The sequence below is a fragment of the Podarcis liolepis genome (assembly GCF_965112155.1).
Source record: "Podarcis liolepis genome assembly, chromosome: 3".
Classification (NCBI taxonomy): domain Eukaryota; kingdom Metazoa; phylum Chordata; class Lepidosauria; order Squamata; family Lacertidae; genus Podarcis; species Podarcis liolepis.
Genome location: NC_139557.1, coordinates 31,768,091 through 31,786,183, shown reverse-complemented (window position 1 = coordinate 31,786,183; position 18,093 = coordinate 31,768,091). Strand labels below are relative to the sequence as shown.

Genomic DNA, 18,093 nt, shown 5'->3' with positions numbered 1-18,093 from the left:
GATGGCCATTCCTAATGTTTTGTAAACCACCCTGTGATTCTCGGATGAAGGGCAGTATAGAAATTTAATAAATAAATAAGTGTAACCATATCAGTGGAGTGCAACATGATAAGCCATTTTGTGAGAACAACTTACTTGAGTTACACAACGCCAACATAGCACCCTTTATTTTGGGGGTTGCATAACTAAGGGAATATCTTACTGAACCACCTGGTGAGTATTTGTATTAGGTTTCGGTACATGGATCTACTTGCTGGGTTGCCCTATAAGTATTTGTCCCAGTGTAGCCGCTTAACCATCTTGTAATAAGTCATCCTGCTATATAGTGTAACATGAAACATGGCTGACTCTAGTAAAGAATTCTAGAACCAGGAGGTGTCTAACTTTACATGCTTAGGAGTAGGGAGTTCAGATTGACTGAGGAACTGGGAGAAAAATAAGTAAAGAATTAGAACCTTAAATTAAATGTTTTATTTTCTCTACAAAGTGTGGTACTAAAAATACGGAGCTAAGGCTGTTGAAAGGTGGATTTTCCCATTTTTCTTCAGATTGGAACCACACTTTTGACCCTTCAAACATTGCTGGGTTTGAACAAAATCAATTCCAGCCAACTTGGCCAGTGGTTAGGGATGATGGAAATTGCAGTCCAGCAGCATTCGCAGAATGACAAGTTCCCTACCCATGTCTTAAGATAGCACTGTTTGTATGACCCAGCTCTCCTCAAATGCTAAACAGTAAAGAACTTCAACTCATTATTTGCTACCCCTGGGGCAATGAAGTGAGCTTTCGCTGTGTATTAGTATTAGCATTTATGAACAGAAAAGCATTTCATAAAATTAGTATGAGCACAATCCACTTGCATTGCTCAGAAGATCCTGCTTCCTCATTTTCTTCACCTATTCCTCACTCTCTCCACTTGTGGGTATATACAGGCAGCATGATGATACCTGCATGTGGGAGTATGGTGTGTGCGAACCTCCTGTGTTCCCATGAATCCTTTCTTCCCTATGCCTTGCAAATTACTTAATGCTGCTTCTACTTGCTGTGGTTAATTGAAAACAGAAGCAAAAGCTTCCACTCTCCTCTTGCAAATATACTGAGAAGGTGTTAGCACAGGAGCCTGAAGCTTGCACAAATTTGTGCCCATAATGATGAAGCATAGCTTATTGTTTGCCTTCTTTTGCCTGTTGTTTTTGTTTTTGTTGTTTTTGTTTGGAATGTGTGTGTCTTTGCTTGTGTTTGGTGGTTGTTTTTTGGGTATGTGTGAGTTTTGTTGCCTGTTTTTAGAGGCGTGTTGAATGTTTGTTTTGGGGTTTGAGGGTGAGTGTTGCCTATAGTTTGGGAGTGGGGGTATTTTGGAGCATTGCAAGTTTTTCTGCCGTGAAATTGGTATTTTGGGGAGGCCAGTGCAGTCTCCATGACATTCACCTCCAAAAAAGAATGGAGATTCCTGGTTTAGTGCTGCATCTGAACTAGGCCAATATAGGGGGTAAAGAGCATAAGGAGACTGGAAGCGGGGAAGATCCATGAAGTTTAACTTTGATGAATATGCAAATACTTCGTAGTGCTGTTAATTAGAATTTATATCACAGTTCCAAAACACTTTGTATCCAGTATTTGAAGATATTATCATTATCAGAAAATATTAGAAAAATCTTTCCAAGGTGGGCTAGTAATTAAAAAAAAAACCCCATTGCATATGTGGGGCTGAAGCTGAGAGATGCTGAGTTGATGGCAGAGGTAAGAACTAAACCCAGGATTTCTGGTTCACAACTGAAGCTCTTAGCCACTACATAACAGTAGCATTGAACAGAAATATTACTGAAGTATTAAATCATATAGAAAGACATGCTTGCTTTCAAGTTCTATATTTGCTGCATAGTTTATCTTGCGAACTTCTAAGACCTGCTTTGCTGGAGCACAGAAAAAGCAATAAAAACTGGACTATGTTATTCAGTCTAAACAGAGGTGTGCCTATATATTGTCTTCTGCTGATTTAGGACCAGCTCCAAATCTCTCTTGCAATTTATTGCAGAGACTTCCAGTAGATTCTGTGCCCATGAATCGGACATAACATACATTCCCAGCTTTTGCTTACTTTGTCTGGCTCCAAGATTAACTCCTTCAGCTCCCTCAACAAGCTTTCTTTATACTTGTGGCATGAATTTCATAAGAGAACTTATAAATGGGTAATGACAGTGTTGTAGAGTAAGTGCAGTTAGCAGCCTTAAATTCATAGCTGCTTAAGAACTATATTTTAAAAATAGATTAAGTTAGCATTCTTGCCTAAATCTAGCAGCTGTTCTGTTTAATTGTTGCATTTTATCTGGTTATATAGACAGGGATGGTGCGCTGTGATACAGCTGTCGGAACACCAGACTACATATCACCTGAAGTATTAAAATCACAAGGTGGTGATGGTTATTATGGAAGAGAATGCGACTGGTGGTCTGTAGGAGTTTTTCTCTATGAAATGCTAGTTGGTAAGTAGTGATTTCCTCTTGTATTCCCTCTAGTACCTTGATTTCAAAAGTTTGTGCATCACCACGTAGGTTATTGATTCAATAAGAGCTTGATGGGCCCTGAGTGAATCTAGTTCTGGTTACACTTCTCATATCAGAGCCTGAGTTCCCACAACATGAGGTGGGCCTCCCATGGAAGACATGGAGAGTTGCTATGGAGACTACCTGGCGTCCAACTTTCCAGTTTTGTAACTGCTATTGCAATGGAAAGTGATGCTGCTCCCCAAATCAGTTGTGGTAACATGGTCAGCCATTTACCATCCCGGTTGTTACGTTTCTTGAGGGATATTGAATGATGGTACCTTGGGAATATTCATAGCTATGCCCCACATATATTCTTTCCTTGGGTTAAAAAGCATAATTACAGTGAAGGACATGCTCTGGAGCCATTTTCTGTATAGCAGGCCCACCTCTAACAAAAATCACATGTTTCTGAGACCAAAAATTAAGTTCTATGTGCAATTGAAGAAAGACCCATCAAATACTTGATATATTTTTTTATGTGTTGAGTTTGTATTTATATTTTGTATGTACAGAAAGCTGTAGAAACAGGAGATATATTTTGTGCTTATCAGGAATATATAAGAACATTCCTTTGCACAAAACACTAAATTATGGTTAGCATTATATGCAAAAGCATTGCATGAACCTTGAACTTACTCTTCTCCCTCCCCTCCCCTTCTTTTCTGCAGCTGTGAGAACAAAAATAGAATCACATTTTCTGCTTTTACATTAATCAGGTTTCCTTCTTGTGCCCAAACTCAGGGAAGTTATGGTTGGTGAACAAGCCAGTATCATATGGCATAGGTTGCGTTTGGCTTGTTTGAACTAACAAAAGAGTATACAGAGTTGTTCTGATTTCAGACTTCAACAGGGAACTCTGCTTCATTTAAAAGCAGAAGCAGTCTCCTCTTGTGTGGGGAGGGTTGGAGCACATGAGCCTATAATTCTAAACCATAGTTTTACTGTGGCTGTAGGTGTTTGTTTTGAACCTTTGTGCATAGGAGTCTGTTTTTGTCTCAAGTTATTTTTATTTAACTGTTTTTGCCTTTAGTAATCAACTTGCATTAGCTAATGTTTATGCATATTTAATTTCAGGAGATACTCCATTTTATGCTGATTCATTGGTGGGAACATATAGTAAAATAATGGATCACAAGAATTCATTACATTTCCCAGAAGATGTTGAAATCTCAAAGCAAGCAAAGGACCTTATTTGTGCCTTTTTAACAGACAGGTATGTAAACATAGATTTTTCTTGCCATAAAATCCTTTCCCTAAATTACTGTAACAGAATATGTTTTCAGAAGAATTTTCTTGAGGTCCAGTACAGTGAGTGCAACCAATCTGATTTCATGCCTTACCCAAAGTCAGACTAAAATGTTAAAAACAAAAATTTCTGAAGTTAAAGCAGCACTTACTATATTCAACTTCCATAGCCAAATTTTGAGTGAGGAGATAATCATAAATCATATACATACATATTCCCGTGGCAGGGATGTAAACGACGTTTTCATGCTCTCATCTTCTGTCACAGTGTCCTGTTGCACCAGAAGCAATTTAGTCATGCTGGCTACACGACCTGGAAAAGCTGTCTGCAAACAAATGCCGGCTCCTTCAGCAGAAAGCGGAGATGAGTGCCACACCCCATAGTCAAAGTCGACTGGGCTTAACTGTCCAGGGGTCCATTACCCTTTACCATATACATAGAGCATTAAATGAATCATAAACATAAAGCAATAGAGGGCCTTCCTGTCTGAAAGACCTGCATGGGATTCAGATAATTTAAAGACAGATGGGATGCAAGTGCTTCCCCTGCTTTTTTGGTTCTTACAGGGCTAGAATGTTCCTTCCTTTTCAGGACTGTTCTCCTTCCACCCTCAGCATTGACCACTGATGTATAGCAGATAGAGCTCATGACTTTTCTTGGTCAGTTATATTGAAGGTTTCTCTGTCCCTCAGTGTTAGAAACAGAGATATGAAAACTAGGAGCTAAATGGCACCTTAAACCTAGGTTATGGGTGCAACAACAGAATGTCTAGGCACATTTTTTTATAACAAGAATACAAAGCCGAAAATGAATGAACTGCAGCTTGAATATTATGTTCATTTTTCACATGGTCTAGTCCTTCCCCTGCCCACCGCCCTAATATTCCTAGGAGCGTTTCTTCTCCAGTCTTAAGAAAGCAGCTGGAAGTGGGGAGGCAGAAAAAGGTCCTCTTTCCTTCCACTGCAGTTTTTAACTGAAATCTTAGATGCAGTACTGTGCCCAGAGCTCAGAAACTGCTCGCACTAATGAAATTCCCTGTCACAAGATGCACCTAGAACAATGGGAGTTTCGAACGCTGCTGCCCCTTGAAGAGAAGAAATCTTGTGACATTTTGTGAAGTGTGGGAGCATGTTCTGTATCCTTGACTTTAGCAAGTCACCTATTGCCTAGCATACACATACAAGCTCTGAGAAATTATATTGGGGTTACTGAGCATCTTACATCTCCCCTACACCCCATGATCATAATTCTCTTGCCCCCCTTCCTTTTGAAAGGGACAGATCAGTGGAATCCACACATCCCTTCCCCATATCTCTCAAGGGCTGGGGAGATGGAGGAATATCTGTTCTTCCCTCCTTCATTTGCTCATTTAAAGAAATGGGTGGCATAGTTTTGGGAGTAAAGTCCTTAAAGTAGGTTTGGTAGCAGCATTCAGGTGAGTATAGTCAGCTACCCTCCACTTTCTAACAGAAAACAAATTTGCGCCATAATCTCTGCCGTGCTCCATCACATTGCCTGGCTTTTGCAGGGGGTTGGAGAAGGCGATAGCTTGGCTTGGGTTTGTTTTCGGTTGCTCCCAGGGATTAGGACCAAAGACATGGGGTGCAAATCTATAAGAAAAAGGATTTAGACTCCACATTATGAAGAATTTCTTGATTGTATGAGGTATTCTTCTGTCCCACTGTTTATCTCAGAAGGTGGTGTGGTGGACTGTACTACATGTGAGATTTTTAAGCAGAGGCTGGCTGGCTAGGAAAGCTGTAGTCATAAATTTCCTGAATCGGCAGGGAGTTGGACTAGGTGACCTTTGGCTTCTCTTATTACTCTGATTCTACAGTTCCCTAAGCATTATTTGCTGAAGGCTGATCAGATCAGCCCACCATACCCTGGCCACAGCTGCTTTCTGTGGCCTGTTAAATTAGGGGAGGGTCAGGAGGAGATCACTGTGGCTGTTCTTTATGGCTTTCTTTCCCCTGTTGGGAAATTTAGTTTCCCTTTCCCCTTATGGCCAACCAGTTTGCATTATTAGGCATTCATGCAGAAGCAGACCAAGATGCAAAATTTGAAAACCAAACAAACTCACTTTCTGTTGCCCTCTTCTGGACTATTCTTGACAGTCAAGTCAATATTAAATTTAATTATTTGCACCTTGTAATTCGCTTAAATCGTAAGAGATGTAAAAAACAAAACACAAAATGAAATAGAAGTGAAATAAATATCTGTCTATTGGCCTCAGCAGTGTTCCAAAAAGGATTCCATCTACTGAGTAATCATGCAGGCAGCTCAAGAGGATTTGGGTGGGTGGGGGTACATTAGTCCCCCCCCCCCCGTTTTAAATGCAAGGAAAAGCCAAAGATTGGGAAAGGATATACAGTATTTTTCGCCCCATAGGGCGCACTGGCCCATAGGGCGCACCTAGTTTTTTGGGGGGAAATCAAGGGGGTGATTTATTCCCCCCCCAAGCCGCGGGGCTGGGGCAGGGAAGCCCGAGCTTTAAAAAACGCACCTACCATAGTTTTTAGAGGAGAAAAATGCACCCCGCTGCCCTGCAGAGGCTTTGCGCAGCCATCCCCAAGCTAGAAGAGGGAGACGGAGCGCTCCGTCTCCCTCTTCTGCCTTCAGGGACAACCTCCCTAGCCTCCGTGGGGCAGCGGCTTGCTCCGCTGTCCCCCGAGCTTGTGGGGCTGGCGGTGGGGAGAAGCTTGCTTCTCCCCACCGCCAGCCTCCAAACCAGGTCGGGGGGAAAGCGGGATGGCAGTGCTCCGCCTCCCCGCTGTCCCCCGAGCTTGTGGGGCTGCCCAATATCTGCACGAAGCACAGGGCGCGCTGTGCAGCGCACCCCAGGCTTCAGGATTTAGGCTGCTATCCGCAAGCCTGGGGAGCCTGACGGGAACTCCCGCGGAGCTCCCAAGGCTTGCGGATAGCAGCCTGAAGCCTGGAGAGCAAGAGGGGTCCATGCGCATCGACCCCTCTCGCTCTCCAGGCTTCAGCGAAAGCCTGCATTCGCCCCATAGGACACACACACATTTCCCCTTCATTTTTGGAGGGGAAAAAGTGTGTCCTATAGGGCGAAAAATACGGTATATGAGAAGAGCTTTTGGATTATTTAAGAATACTCTGGCTTTCTTTTCTCCTCCACCCCAATTTTTGTGTGTGCTTTCCTGTTCATATTAAACATGGTGCTCAGTGTATTTATTTAAAACAGAGCATCTTATTATATATACAATTGCCACTGAAGCACTTAAAGTGACAAGGGGCAAGTATCTATCCTGTGCCTTATTAGTTCTCGTACGAAAGTATGTTCTTGCGTGAGCCTTTAACAACACAAAAATTGTTTTGAAAAGACATGACTTTGCTTTGTATATAGTGGCTTCATTATACATTTTAGGAAAAAATGTGCATATGTGTACGGGTGTTTTTAAATTGGAGGCAAAGGATACAGTTTTTGAAATATTCATTTCAGTAGGGTTTGAATAACTGTTCTGTGTTTGGAAACCAGGTCTTCCGTCATTTACGTCCAAATGTTTGTACAGTGGTTTGGCAAACTTCGTAGGTTTGCGTTGTTTTTTTTAAAGAACTTTTTCCTGCATTCCTTTTCTACACAGTCCAGTTGGAAATATGTTTTATTCCACACATGGCAGGCTGAGATTTCTAACCATTTCATTCTGCATATGTTGAGAGTGCTGAGAAACCTAACAGCTTACAAAATGAGAGGATTCAAATTGCATTTAATTATAATGGGAGGAAATGCCAAGAATGTTTAGGTATCTTTGGCACTTAATGTATTTTTTAGCTTGTAATTATCGATGATAATACAAGAATTGATTTAATTGCTATGTTTAGGGAGGTACGTCTTGGAAGGAGTGGAGTAGAGGAAATTAAATCTCATCCGTTCTTTAAGCATGACCAATGGGATTGGGATAATATTCGAGACAGTAAGTATCATTTTTAAAATATGAAAAATATGTTCTTTCTTACTTAAAAAAACTTACTTTGGGTTAGTGTCGAATTTAAAATGCAGGGGTTCTAAAATGGTTTCTATGGGCATTTATATTTGTAAGTTACATTTTTCTGTAAGTGTCTAGGCTTTTACAATAGTAAAATTTTTTTCAACTGCACTACTTTATTCAGTGCGAATGGGTAAAAATTTCATTCTGTTTTGCTAACACCCACCACATCATGCTTGTTTAGTCAAACAACTACTCTGAATATGTAGCCTGAATTATGTTTTGGTTCAATAGAAATGTATAAATAATGGCTCTGGTTCTGCTTCCATCTGAGAAAAATGTTTCTGTGGTTGGGAAAATATTCTTGAAAATTCTTATTTGGGGTATTACTTATTTATAAACAACCAGCTTATTAAAAAACATCAGTGCAACTGTTCATTGTGGTCCACCAAACTCCCTAGCTTGGGTCCTAAGTACGGGGAGCAGAATGAAGCTCACAAAAGAGAATCTCTTTCTCTGCCCTTTCAAGCAGTCCCCTGCACTTCCTGAAAAGCCTTCCTGCAGCTCTGCTTTTGCAAGCTACTTCTCATCTTTGGGTAATGCCCCAGCTCATGCTGTTCAGGAGCATCCCCCAGCCTTCCAGAGAAGCTTTAGCAAAGAGGCAGTTCCCTTTCATTTGCAGTTCTCAGAAGCTAAGCTTCTATGTTTTTGTTTCTCAAGACTTGTAAAACAGGGCTTTTCAAGACCCTGGCTCATTGCAGAAGATAGCTAGCAAATTATACCATGCAAATTGCTTTTGTGGAAGTGGAAAAAAAGAATTTTGATTTAAATAACTATTTTCCATTTTTTTTAGCTGCAGCACCAGTTGTACCTGAGCTGAGTAGTGACATAGACAGCAGCAATTTTGACGATATTGAAGACGACAAAGGGGATGTTGAAACCTTTCCAGTCCCCAAAGCCTTTGTTGGAAACCAGTTGCCTTTCATAGGATTTACTTACTTTAGAGAGAACCTGTATGTAATATACTTTTAATGATATACATAACAATAATGCTTGCTTCTTTTCATAATAGAATTGTTTAATTAGTTTTCAAAGTTAAGCATTGTACAGTGCATTTTCTAGTATCCATCAATACTGTATTCAGCACAGGCTCTTTGCAGGGTGGGTAGGGAGCAAATAGTACATGCAGAATCTGAATAATCTTAGGGTATTGCAATAAGTTTCTGCATACCAATATATTACTGCACATAAATACATTTAACTTGCATAGGTACTTGAAAAATTAGAACATTTGTATGAGTTTGAGAAAAGCTCCCCATCTTTTCCGCCTTTGAGTCAATTAAAATGAAAAGGAAGAGAAGTGGTGCTGAATAAAGCTGCCTTCATTCTGAGAGCAGTCTAGTGGGGATTAAGACTTGAGAGAATTGATTAAAATGAGTTGATTGGCATAGTTGTGGAGTTTTTGAAAACTTGAGTTGTTTTCAACAGGTTGCTAAGTGACTTTTCTGAGCTCTGTAGGGAAGTTGAACCCTGCAAGAACAATGGGGCAAGGAAAAAAGAGGCAAAGAAAAATGAGGCAAGTACTCTTCTTTTTAATAAGGGCTAAACATATGTAAAGTGTTTGTTATGCATGATAAATAATACTTGCGATGTAGACTTGCTTTTCAGTAGTTAGCGTTAATTGCACACATCTGAAACTACTTGTGAGTAGTCTTGCTTTTGTGAAAAGAGCTGTTGACTAAAATACATGGTTTATGTTTTAAAGCAAGAGTTGTTTAAAAGAAAATTAAAGTAACTCTTTAAAATCAAGATAGTGAAGCTTTAGAGACTGTTGGAAAATACAGACGGGAGAGGCTTGTTTTTTAAAAAAAAATTATATTGGATTTTTTTTGTTTTATTTTTACAGGACAGTGAAGAGGTAAGTACATTATTTTAAATTGTTTTTCTTTCAATAGGTAACATTTCAAAAAAAAAAGTTATAGTTTTTTTTAGGCAGTAGCTATCATTGATTGAATGTGTGATTAATTATCCAGTTAGTTGGCTACAGATGAGAATAAATTTATTTCATATGTCCATGGTGAAGGAAGCCCCATTAGATAAGAAATGTTCTGTGAATGGCCAGTCATTTCTATTTGATTTTTTTAAATGTGAGTGCATGAAAATAACTGTGATAGATGGTTATTTTCCCTTGCCATGGGTGTCCTGGGTGCCACTTAGCAGCCTTTGTTTGTAGACTTAAGACTATAGAGAAAATGTTTACACTTACAGGGCACTTCGCAAACTTGGAGGGTGTCTACCCCCACTTCCCAGTAAGTTGGGCAGTCCAGAACTTTAACTACAGAGAAAATCCTAAAAGTGTGGACTATGATGAGCTAATTTGAATTTGCACAGTTTACCTATGGGCTGCAGTTTTTACATCTAGAATATGAAACTTCACATGTTGGAAATTGTTATGGCAACTTACAATATTTGTGAAATTTGCAATTGTTGAAGTTGGATTTTGGAATCTGCAGTGTAAGATAGGAGGGTGTGTTAAGATCACGATTATGAGGTTTCTGTAGATTTTGTTTTATTAAATGCATCACAGATAGTTGAATTTACTTTTCCCATAATGAAGAGCGGCTCTCTAGATATTTCCATGAACTACTGAGTATCTTCATAAACACAGTTTAGTTCCAGCTGTGGGTATGTCATAGTAAATAAATAACTGATGTCCAATCAAATGGCTGATGGTGCTTTCAATATTTACTTATGTGAGCTATTTTTTCAAGTTGTGTACATTTAAAGACCAGGTTTTTTCCCCTTTCAGTTTGCACAATTTCAGGAAAAAGTAAGCAAATTGGAAGATCGAATTCGTAATGAAATACAAGCCAAAGATGAACTTGAGCAGAAATACAGGTAGAATCCCACCCCGTTTTATGCAGAAATATGGTCTTCAAAAATGTTAATGGGAAATCAGTTTGAAGAGTATTATTTGTATAAAGAACCATAATATCAAAAAGCAGTCTGTATCTAACACATTTAATTTATCCTGGTACTTTGGTATTTCTGAGGGCTCAGTTCGCTTGCAGGGTGCAGGATTCCCATAGGGCCCAGCAGATCCCTGTTTGCGGGGGCAGGGTGAGGGCTGTGGTTGCCTTCCATATCAACAGCTAGCCATCCCTCTTGTTTCTACAAACCACCCTAATCCTTTCAATTTAACAAAAAAACTAACAAAATGAATCACACCATGCATTGGTTCTTTTTGGTCTTTCCCCCACTTTGTTTTATAACACATGTTCATTTATATAGTTCTGGCTGAATGGTTGTATAAACGTATACCAAAAAGCAGCTGTTATTTTGTAAGCCTCCTGCTACCTGACCTTGCTTGGTTAGTTTTTGCATGACTACCATGTCCCATAGTTTATTAATCTAGTGGCATCATTCACATATAATACTATGCCACGGTTTGTTTTAACAAATGAAATGTTCCACAGTCTACCTCCTTATGCCTTTGTCTTTGGCAAAAGACTGGAATAGGATGGTCAAACAAACCATGGTTAAGGAAAGATTTGCATGTAGCACCTAGGCATAGTTAAAAGAAACCAAGATACATAAGCTAATAAGAAGCAAAAACTTCAGTATGATTTGTTATCAATAAGCAAACCATAGTTAAACCACTGGCCAGGGCTCAGGCAATAAAACCATGGTTTAATAAATCATGGCTTAACCTTGTAAATGAAGCAGGTCAATGTGAAATTTTGGAGGCACCAGGAGAATATATAATTTTGACTTTGCTGGTTGCTGTTAAGTTACATACAATCTCACTGGTGGAATACCTTTCCTATATAGAAGATCTACAGTAGCAAATGGGAAATTATTGTTTCTTGTCAATTATTCTGTGCTTTCCGCTTAATATTTATTTTAACACTTTCCCAGAGCTATTGCTAATCGTGTAGAGAAGATAATGAAGGAATTGGATGAGGAGGTAAAGTATTGCCTATTTTATATTTTTCCATTGTGTCTCTGAATGTTTTAGCCAATCTTTTATGTTAGGTGATGAAGGTATTCCATTGGACAAATTAGTGGAATTGTGCTATAGAGGTGGCAGTTGCTACCCCAACAGTATTTAGTAGAATAAAAAAGGAGATAACATTTCTCGCACCCATATGCTATATTAATAAGCGGTTTAATATGTAATCAGTTTTTGTATTACATTGCAAATAGTTTCCAGAGGATATGAATAGAGTTGTGCTTTTTGTGTTCACTATATTTATATCTTACACTTCCTCTAAGGAACTTAGTGCAGCTTACATGGAGTTTTCATGTCTTACCTTTGAGGTTACTTATACTGAAAGAAGAGTGTTTTCCCTAAGGCCTTTTACGGAGCTTCATGGCTGAGTGGGAGTTTGAACTCACGTTTCCAACATATGAACCCAACAGCCTTGCCAGTACAACACACAAGTCCATTTTGGTGCTTCTCAGAGTCTGATAGGCATTTTGGGGAGGTCTGAAATCACAGTTCATTTGGAGTGGATGTGCATTCAACCAGTATAAATATTATCTCCAGTCTCAGAGGAGTATCCATTTATTCCTGGAGGATGTGTATTTCCACCAACTTGCAGAAATCTATGCTTAATGTGTGGACATTGGGGAATGGGGGTAGTGAAGAAGTAATGTGACCCGCAGTGTAGCTCTTAATTTCTGGTAATCAGTTATATCTAATTCATGTATAAAGGGGCCTATACCAAACCTTAATTTGTATCCATGAGACTTGGGAATTTTGTTGCTGGTTTCAATATGATATGAATTGCATTTTAAATTTGGACTCCTTAGGGACTTTGTACTAGAGTTTTGAAGCATGGAGTTGTAACAGTAGAGTTGGGCTTTCCCAGTCCCTTTCCCCCATTTTAGCTCACTGTGCCACCTGAAGAACTATCCATGAAATGGTATGGATGTAGAGGCTACATCCATCCACAGTAGAGGCTACTGTGGATAGTTCCCTTCTGATTGCCTGAGGGGCCTTTGGATCCACACTGTAGATCCAAAACTGCATGACTGTTTTGCTGTTTGGAAATTTTGTGGTTGTTAGTGAATTTGTGTGCACATCTGCTGAACATTATGTAGCATATTTACTGTAGCCAAATGAGAAACTTTTTGAGTTGTTAGAGCATTAATTAGATTTGATAGGCTCTGTGTTGTAACTTCAGAAAAGTGCCTTCATCCTTCAGCCAATTTCTTAAAAGAGAAATATTCCATCTATCCTTACCAGGTAACCTCAAGAAAAAACCTAGAATCTGCCTTAAGACAGTTGGAAAGAGAGAGAGCTCTTCTCCAACACAAGAATGCAGAATATCAGCGGAAAGCAGAACATGAGGCAGATAAAAAACGTAATCTAGAAAATGATGGTATGTGAACCAGAATCTTGAAGAGCCATTGCTGAACAATGTTGAACAACATTGTGTTATTGGTGCTTGGAATTTGTAAAAGGCTTTTGTGTTTAACTTACTTACTGTCTTTATTACAGTTAACAGTTTAAAGGATCAACTTGAAGATTTGAAAAAGAGGAATCAGAACTCTCAAATATCCAATGAAAAAATCATTCAACTACAAAGACAGGTAAATTACATTTCTATTTGTAAATTAAACCCAAAATCTGAGGGATTAAGTTAGAATTGTCCTATTTATTTTTTAAAAAATTGATGATGAAATGCTTTGCTGCAGTAATACTATCTTGAACATGCTTAAAAGCTGACCGTTTTTGGTTGGTGAGTTAACTCTGAAATTTCTTCATGGTTCAATAGCTGGATGAAGCCAATGCTTTGCTGCGCACGGAGTCTGACACAGCAGCCAGGCTGAGAAAAAACCAGACCGAAAGTACAAAGCAGATTCAGCAGCTGGAAGCTAATAACAGAGATTTGCAGGATAAGAACTGTGTGCTGGAGAATACTAAGCTGAGACTTGAGAAGGACTTCCTCAATCTCCAGTCAGCTCTAGAATCTGAAAGAAGAGACCGAACACATGGCTCGGAGATTATCAGTGATCTACAGGGTATGAGAACCAGTGTGCTAGAAATATTCAGTGTTGCATAACTGCCCTTGTTTCATTGACATGCTCAGTAAAAATTACTATTGTCCCTCCATTTAATTGATCAAGAAGTGGTAACATTTTCTCGCTAATTATTCTGACACCATCAAAGCATCTGGAAGATAGATTTTCTTGTTTAAATCACAGTTCATAAAACCTTGCATTTTAATGCCACACATGGCTAACATTCTTTTTCTTGTTACAGATAGGTAGCCGTGTTGGTCTGCCATAGTCAAAATAAAAAAATTCCTTCCTGTAGCACCTTAAAGACCAACTAAGTTAGTTCTTGGTATAAGCTTTCGTGTGCATGCACACTTCTTCAGATACACTGAAACAGAAGTATTCTTTTTCTTGTTCACCTCTTCCAACATTTTTTAGGCCGAGTATCTAGTTTGGAGGAAGAAGTAAAAAATGGAAAGACTATATTAACTAAAATGGAGACAGAGAAAAGACAATTACAAGACAGATTCACAGATCTGGAAAAGGTAAACAACTCAGATATTTGAATGTTGTTTATTGATTTAATGCAGCAAATATAGTATTTGTGGCATTCTGATTTTCATAATTCCTTTTATAGCAGCAGCAATAGTAGTAATAATAGTAATAATTCATTATTTATAACCCGCCCATCTGGCTGGGTTTCCCCAGTGAGAGTGGGGCAGTGTTTTTCTGTGAATGTATCATGCCCTGTTTTCACCATATCCTGTTTAGTTTGTGACCTCTATGCTGGCTTTAAGTCTGAAGCAATTGCTAAGGACCATCTCTTGCAGCTTTTGTCTTCTAGTGGTATTAGTTGATGATAGCTTTAGGTTAGGGCAGCTGTGATGTATTTTATGTAAATAATTATTTGATGAAAGCTGAGAAATGGAGGGAATGGGGGATATGGAGTTTGGGATGTGTGAAGAGTGTTGAGATTGTCATGTTGCTTCTGTTCCAAGAATGTCAGCTAATCTTGCTAGCCAGTTAGCGATGCTGAAGAATCAGAAAGTTTTTATCTCAGAAGATCTTCCTCATGCTGCAACACTAGTTTCTATTGGTCTGTGAGGGGGGTGGGTGATGTACAGCACTTCTAATAAACATCCTGTTTCCAAATGAATGTGTGCCTTAAGGTTAGTCTTTTACTGGGCGAAGACCAAGACAAAGTCAGAAATGTGAATCGAAGCTTATATTTTTCTTGTAATGACTGAACAGGCATTCCAATCAGATTGCATATTTTTGGTTTATGGCACTAGTGGGATTATAGTCAAGCAATTACATTTCTGTGTGTTTACTTAACAGGAGAAGAGCAACATGGAGATAGATATGACGTACAAGCTTAAGGTCATGCAGCAGAACTTGGAGCAGGAAGAAAATGAACATAAGGCAACTAAAGCCCGACTAGCAGACAAAAATAATAGCTATAAGTCCATTGAGGAAGCCAAATCTGAAGCCATGAAAGGTAAGCATTTAATGTCACACACTCATAACTTCATTTATTTATTATATTCATATCACATCCTTTCTTCAAGGAAATCACAGCAGTATTTTCGCCTCACAGGAATTCTGTACTGTGGCTTAGACTGAGAGATAATTACCCAGCCAGCTTCATACTTGAGTGGAGATGGAACTAGATTTTTCCCGTATAAGTCCAATTCTCTAGCCACCACCCACAATGGCTAATCTGAATTTAAAACTTTATTAGCACAAGTTAGTTGTGTTGGCATAGTATAAACCAAGAGGGTTTAGCTTCAGAACTCTATTTGGTGATGGGGGTTTGGTCAGAGGCAGGGACAACATGGGCACTGTGGCTGTCATCTTTACAGTGGAACTTCAGGTTACATACTGTCCTTCTTATGAACGCTTCGGGTAGTGAGCTCTGCTAACCCGGAAGTAGGTGCTCCTGGTTGCGAGCGGAAGTTGCACGCCTGCGGCGCGGCAGCAGCAGGAGGTCCCATTAGCGAAAGCGTGCCTCATGTTAACAACGGTTCTGGGTTAAGAACGGACCTCCGGAACGAATTAAGTTCATAACCGGAGGTACCACTGTACATATGTTCAGCAATCCATACGTCTTAGTGTGCAGTTCTGTGATCACATCCCTGAGACTAACCTCCATTGATCCCAACGGGTTGTATCCCGTGAAATCATTGTGTGAGTGGAACAACTAACACCTGCACAATGGAACTTCCTCTCTGGATTCCTCCAACCCTCTGGGGCAGATAGGTAGGTGTGGGTGGAGAAGCGGGAGGGAAGTTCTGTGGCACAAGCAGAAGTAATTTGCTCATGCAGTGACTTGGTCGGATTCGACCCAATGGGACTTAAGTTCTGAACAGGCAATCACAGAATTTGCTGTTAAGGGTCTTACAAATTGCATAATGGTGGCTCTGAATGTGTCTGACGTTTTATATTTTGTCAACAACGACAACAACAACAAAAGGATGAGCAAGGATGGCATTAAAAATGGTTTTGACAGAATTGAGGTCAGTCGTACCCAGATAATTTAGGTCATCTTGCCACTTTTAAGACAGGCATTGAATAGCTTGGGAAAGAAAGGAAAAACTTTTTTGCATGTAAATTTTGCTAGAAATAAATCTCATGCTCTTAACAATGCTAATGAATTTATTTGATGTTTTACTGTAATGTACAGAAGTTTCCAGAACTGTCTAGTCAAAGATAAAAGATAGATAAAACTGGCGGGCAGTCATGCATCAAAAAGTCTATCTCACTTTCACAAAAGTGAATATGGGTAGACAGTAAATGAACGTGTCTTTGAGTAGGAAGCAGAAATTTGACAGTAAATTGAAGCTGAGGAGATCTGCTTATGTAACTTAAATTTCTCGTTCAAGCTGGCTGGGTAGAACTGAAAAGTGTTTGACAAATAGGCTCTTCAGAGTAATTTTTTTGGTCTAATTTAAGGACCAGTTATGCTGGTCCTTCACTGTCAGCTGTATTTTCAATGTCAAGCTGTATATTAACTTTCTTACATTAAATGGCGGTGATGCGTTTGTTTCTCTTTTGCTTCACAGAAATGGAAAAAAAGCTTTCGGAAGAAAGAGTTTTAAAATTAAAAGTGGAAAACTGCTTATTAGAAGTAGAGAAGCGGTGCTCCATGTTGGATTGTGACTTGAAGCAGTCGCAACAGAAAATAAATGAGTTGCTAAAGGAAAAGGATAGATTAAGTGAGAACGTAAGTATTAAAGAGGAAATTTGCAATATATTTAAGTGTTGTTCCTGGTTAGGTCTACATAAGGCTCCCCCACCCATCAGTGGTATTTTGTACCAAGTTTCTGTATAGCTTCTTTACCTTAGTTCTTTATCACAAACAAGTGTGAGATGAGGCGTAGTAACCAAATAGCTTGCTTAAACTCAAATAATTAACATGCACCGTTATATGCCCTCACTTTGGCTCTCCTTTCCAATGAAACATTGTGCCCTGAGAAGCCATTCCTGAGGCTCAGGGAACTCCATGGAAAAGCTGGGGTAGGTGTTGTGCTGCATTGGGAGAAGACTAAAAATCAGGGATGCGGGCAGGCTTACACCTCAGTGTATGTTTAGAAGTGCCTTATCCAGTGCTTTTTTTCTGGGGGGACACGGGTACGCATACCCCTAAACATGAATCTTTATACTTTTGTTCATTTATTTTATTTATTTTTCCCAATTTGAACTATAAAATGGTGATTTTCTTGAGTCAAAATGAGAGTACCCCTAAGCATTTTTTTCGGGGGGAAAGCACTGGCCTTATCCAAACCAAGTACTGTACTGAATCTACATCTTAATCCCCTGTGTAGGTTACTTGAAATATATATGGGGCATTTATTGCAGTCTCATTTACCCCATGTAAAAATGTGTTGGTATAAACAGTGACACAAGTAAAAGTGTTTGTTGCAAGTCACATTCACCTGTAGAATTTACTGCTGTGTGATTGTGATTAAAATTGTAGTCTTACAGCCCCAATTGTATGCATGTTTAATCATCAATAAGTACCACTGTGTCTAGTTGAGCTTATTTCTAGCTATGTGTGCATAGGCTAGCAACCTTTTAATGATTTTTAATAATACAAGTAAGGGCTGTACAAGATGTTTTGAAAACTTTTAAGTGTGGTTGATTTTCCCAAAACTAATTTCCTTTGGTTGTGGAGAGAGTGTTAGAGGTGATACCTTCCTTCTCCGGACGTTATTACTCTGAAAAGGTTTTGAGCTATATATATTTTCTTTTTCTTCAATCTTTCAGTGTTCAATCAGTCTTAAAAAGTGATTTCCATGGTGGATGCAGAAATAACTGCTAGTGACATGTAATGAATGTTTACCTGCTC

General features: G+C 39.2%; 1 protein-coding gene across 14 annotated transcripts in view; it reads left to right on the top strand.

Moving 5' to 3' along the window:
• The window catches only part of ROCK2 (Rho associated coiled-coil containing protein kinase 2), a 73,614-nt gene that overhangs the window by 36,175 nt on the left and 19,346 nt on the right, over positions 1-18,093 (top strand). For 9 of the 14 annotated variants that reach the window (XR_014524041.1, XR_014524042.1, XM_083495408.1 and 6 more), the window contains 14 exons: positions 2,339-2,483; positions 3,621-3,759; positions 7,636-7,727; positions 8,593-8,752; positions 9,228-9,315; positions 9,646-9,657; positions 10,549-10,637; positions 11,658-11,706; positions 12,991-13,126; positions 13,246-13,337; positions 13,523-13,769; positions 14,184-14,290; positions 15,084-15,243; positions 16,808-16,968. Coding sequence is in view for 12 of the 14 variants with exons in the window: in XM_083495408.1 (XP_083351534.1) it covers positions 2,339-2,483; positions 3,621-3,759; positions 7,636-7,727; positions 8,593-8,752; positions 9,228-9,315; positions 9,646-9,657; positions 10,549-10,637; positions 11,658-11,706; positions 12,991-13,126; positions 13,246-13,337; positions 13,523-13,769; positions 14,184-14,290; positions 15,084-15,243; positions 16,808-16,968 (1,677 nt within the window). In the remaining 2 variants the exon portion in view is untranslated. The remainder of the gene's footprint in view (positions 1-2,338; positions 2,484-3,620; positions 3,760-7,635; positions 7,728-8,592; positions 8,753-9,227; positions 9,316-9,645; positions 9,658-10,548; positions 10,638-11,657; positions 11,707-12,990; positions 13,127-13,245; positions 13,338-13,522; positions 13,770-14,183; positions 14,291-15,083; positions 15,244-16,807; positions 16,969-18,093) is intronic. The other 5 variants (XM_083495406.1, XM_083495409.1, XM_083495405.1 and 2 more) reach the window with 1 other exon arrangement.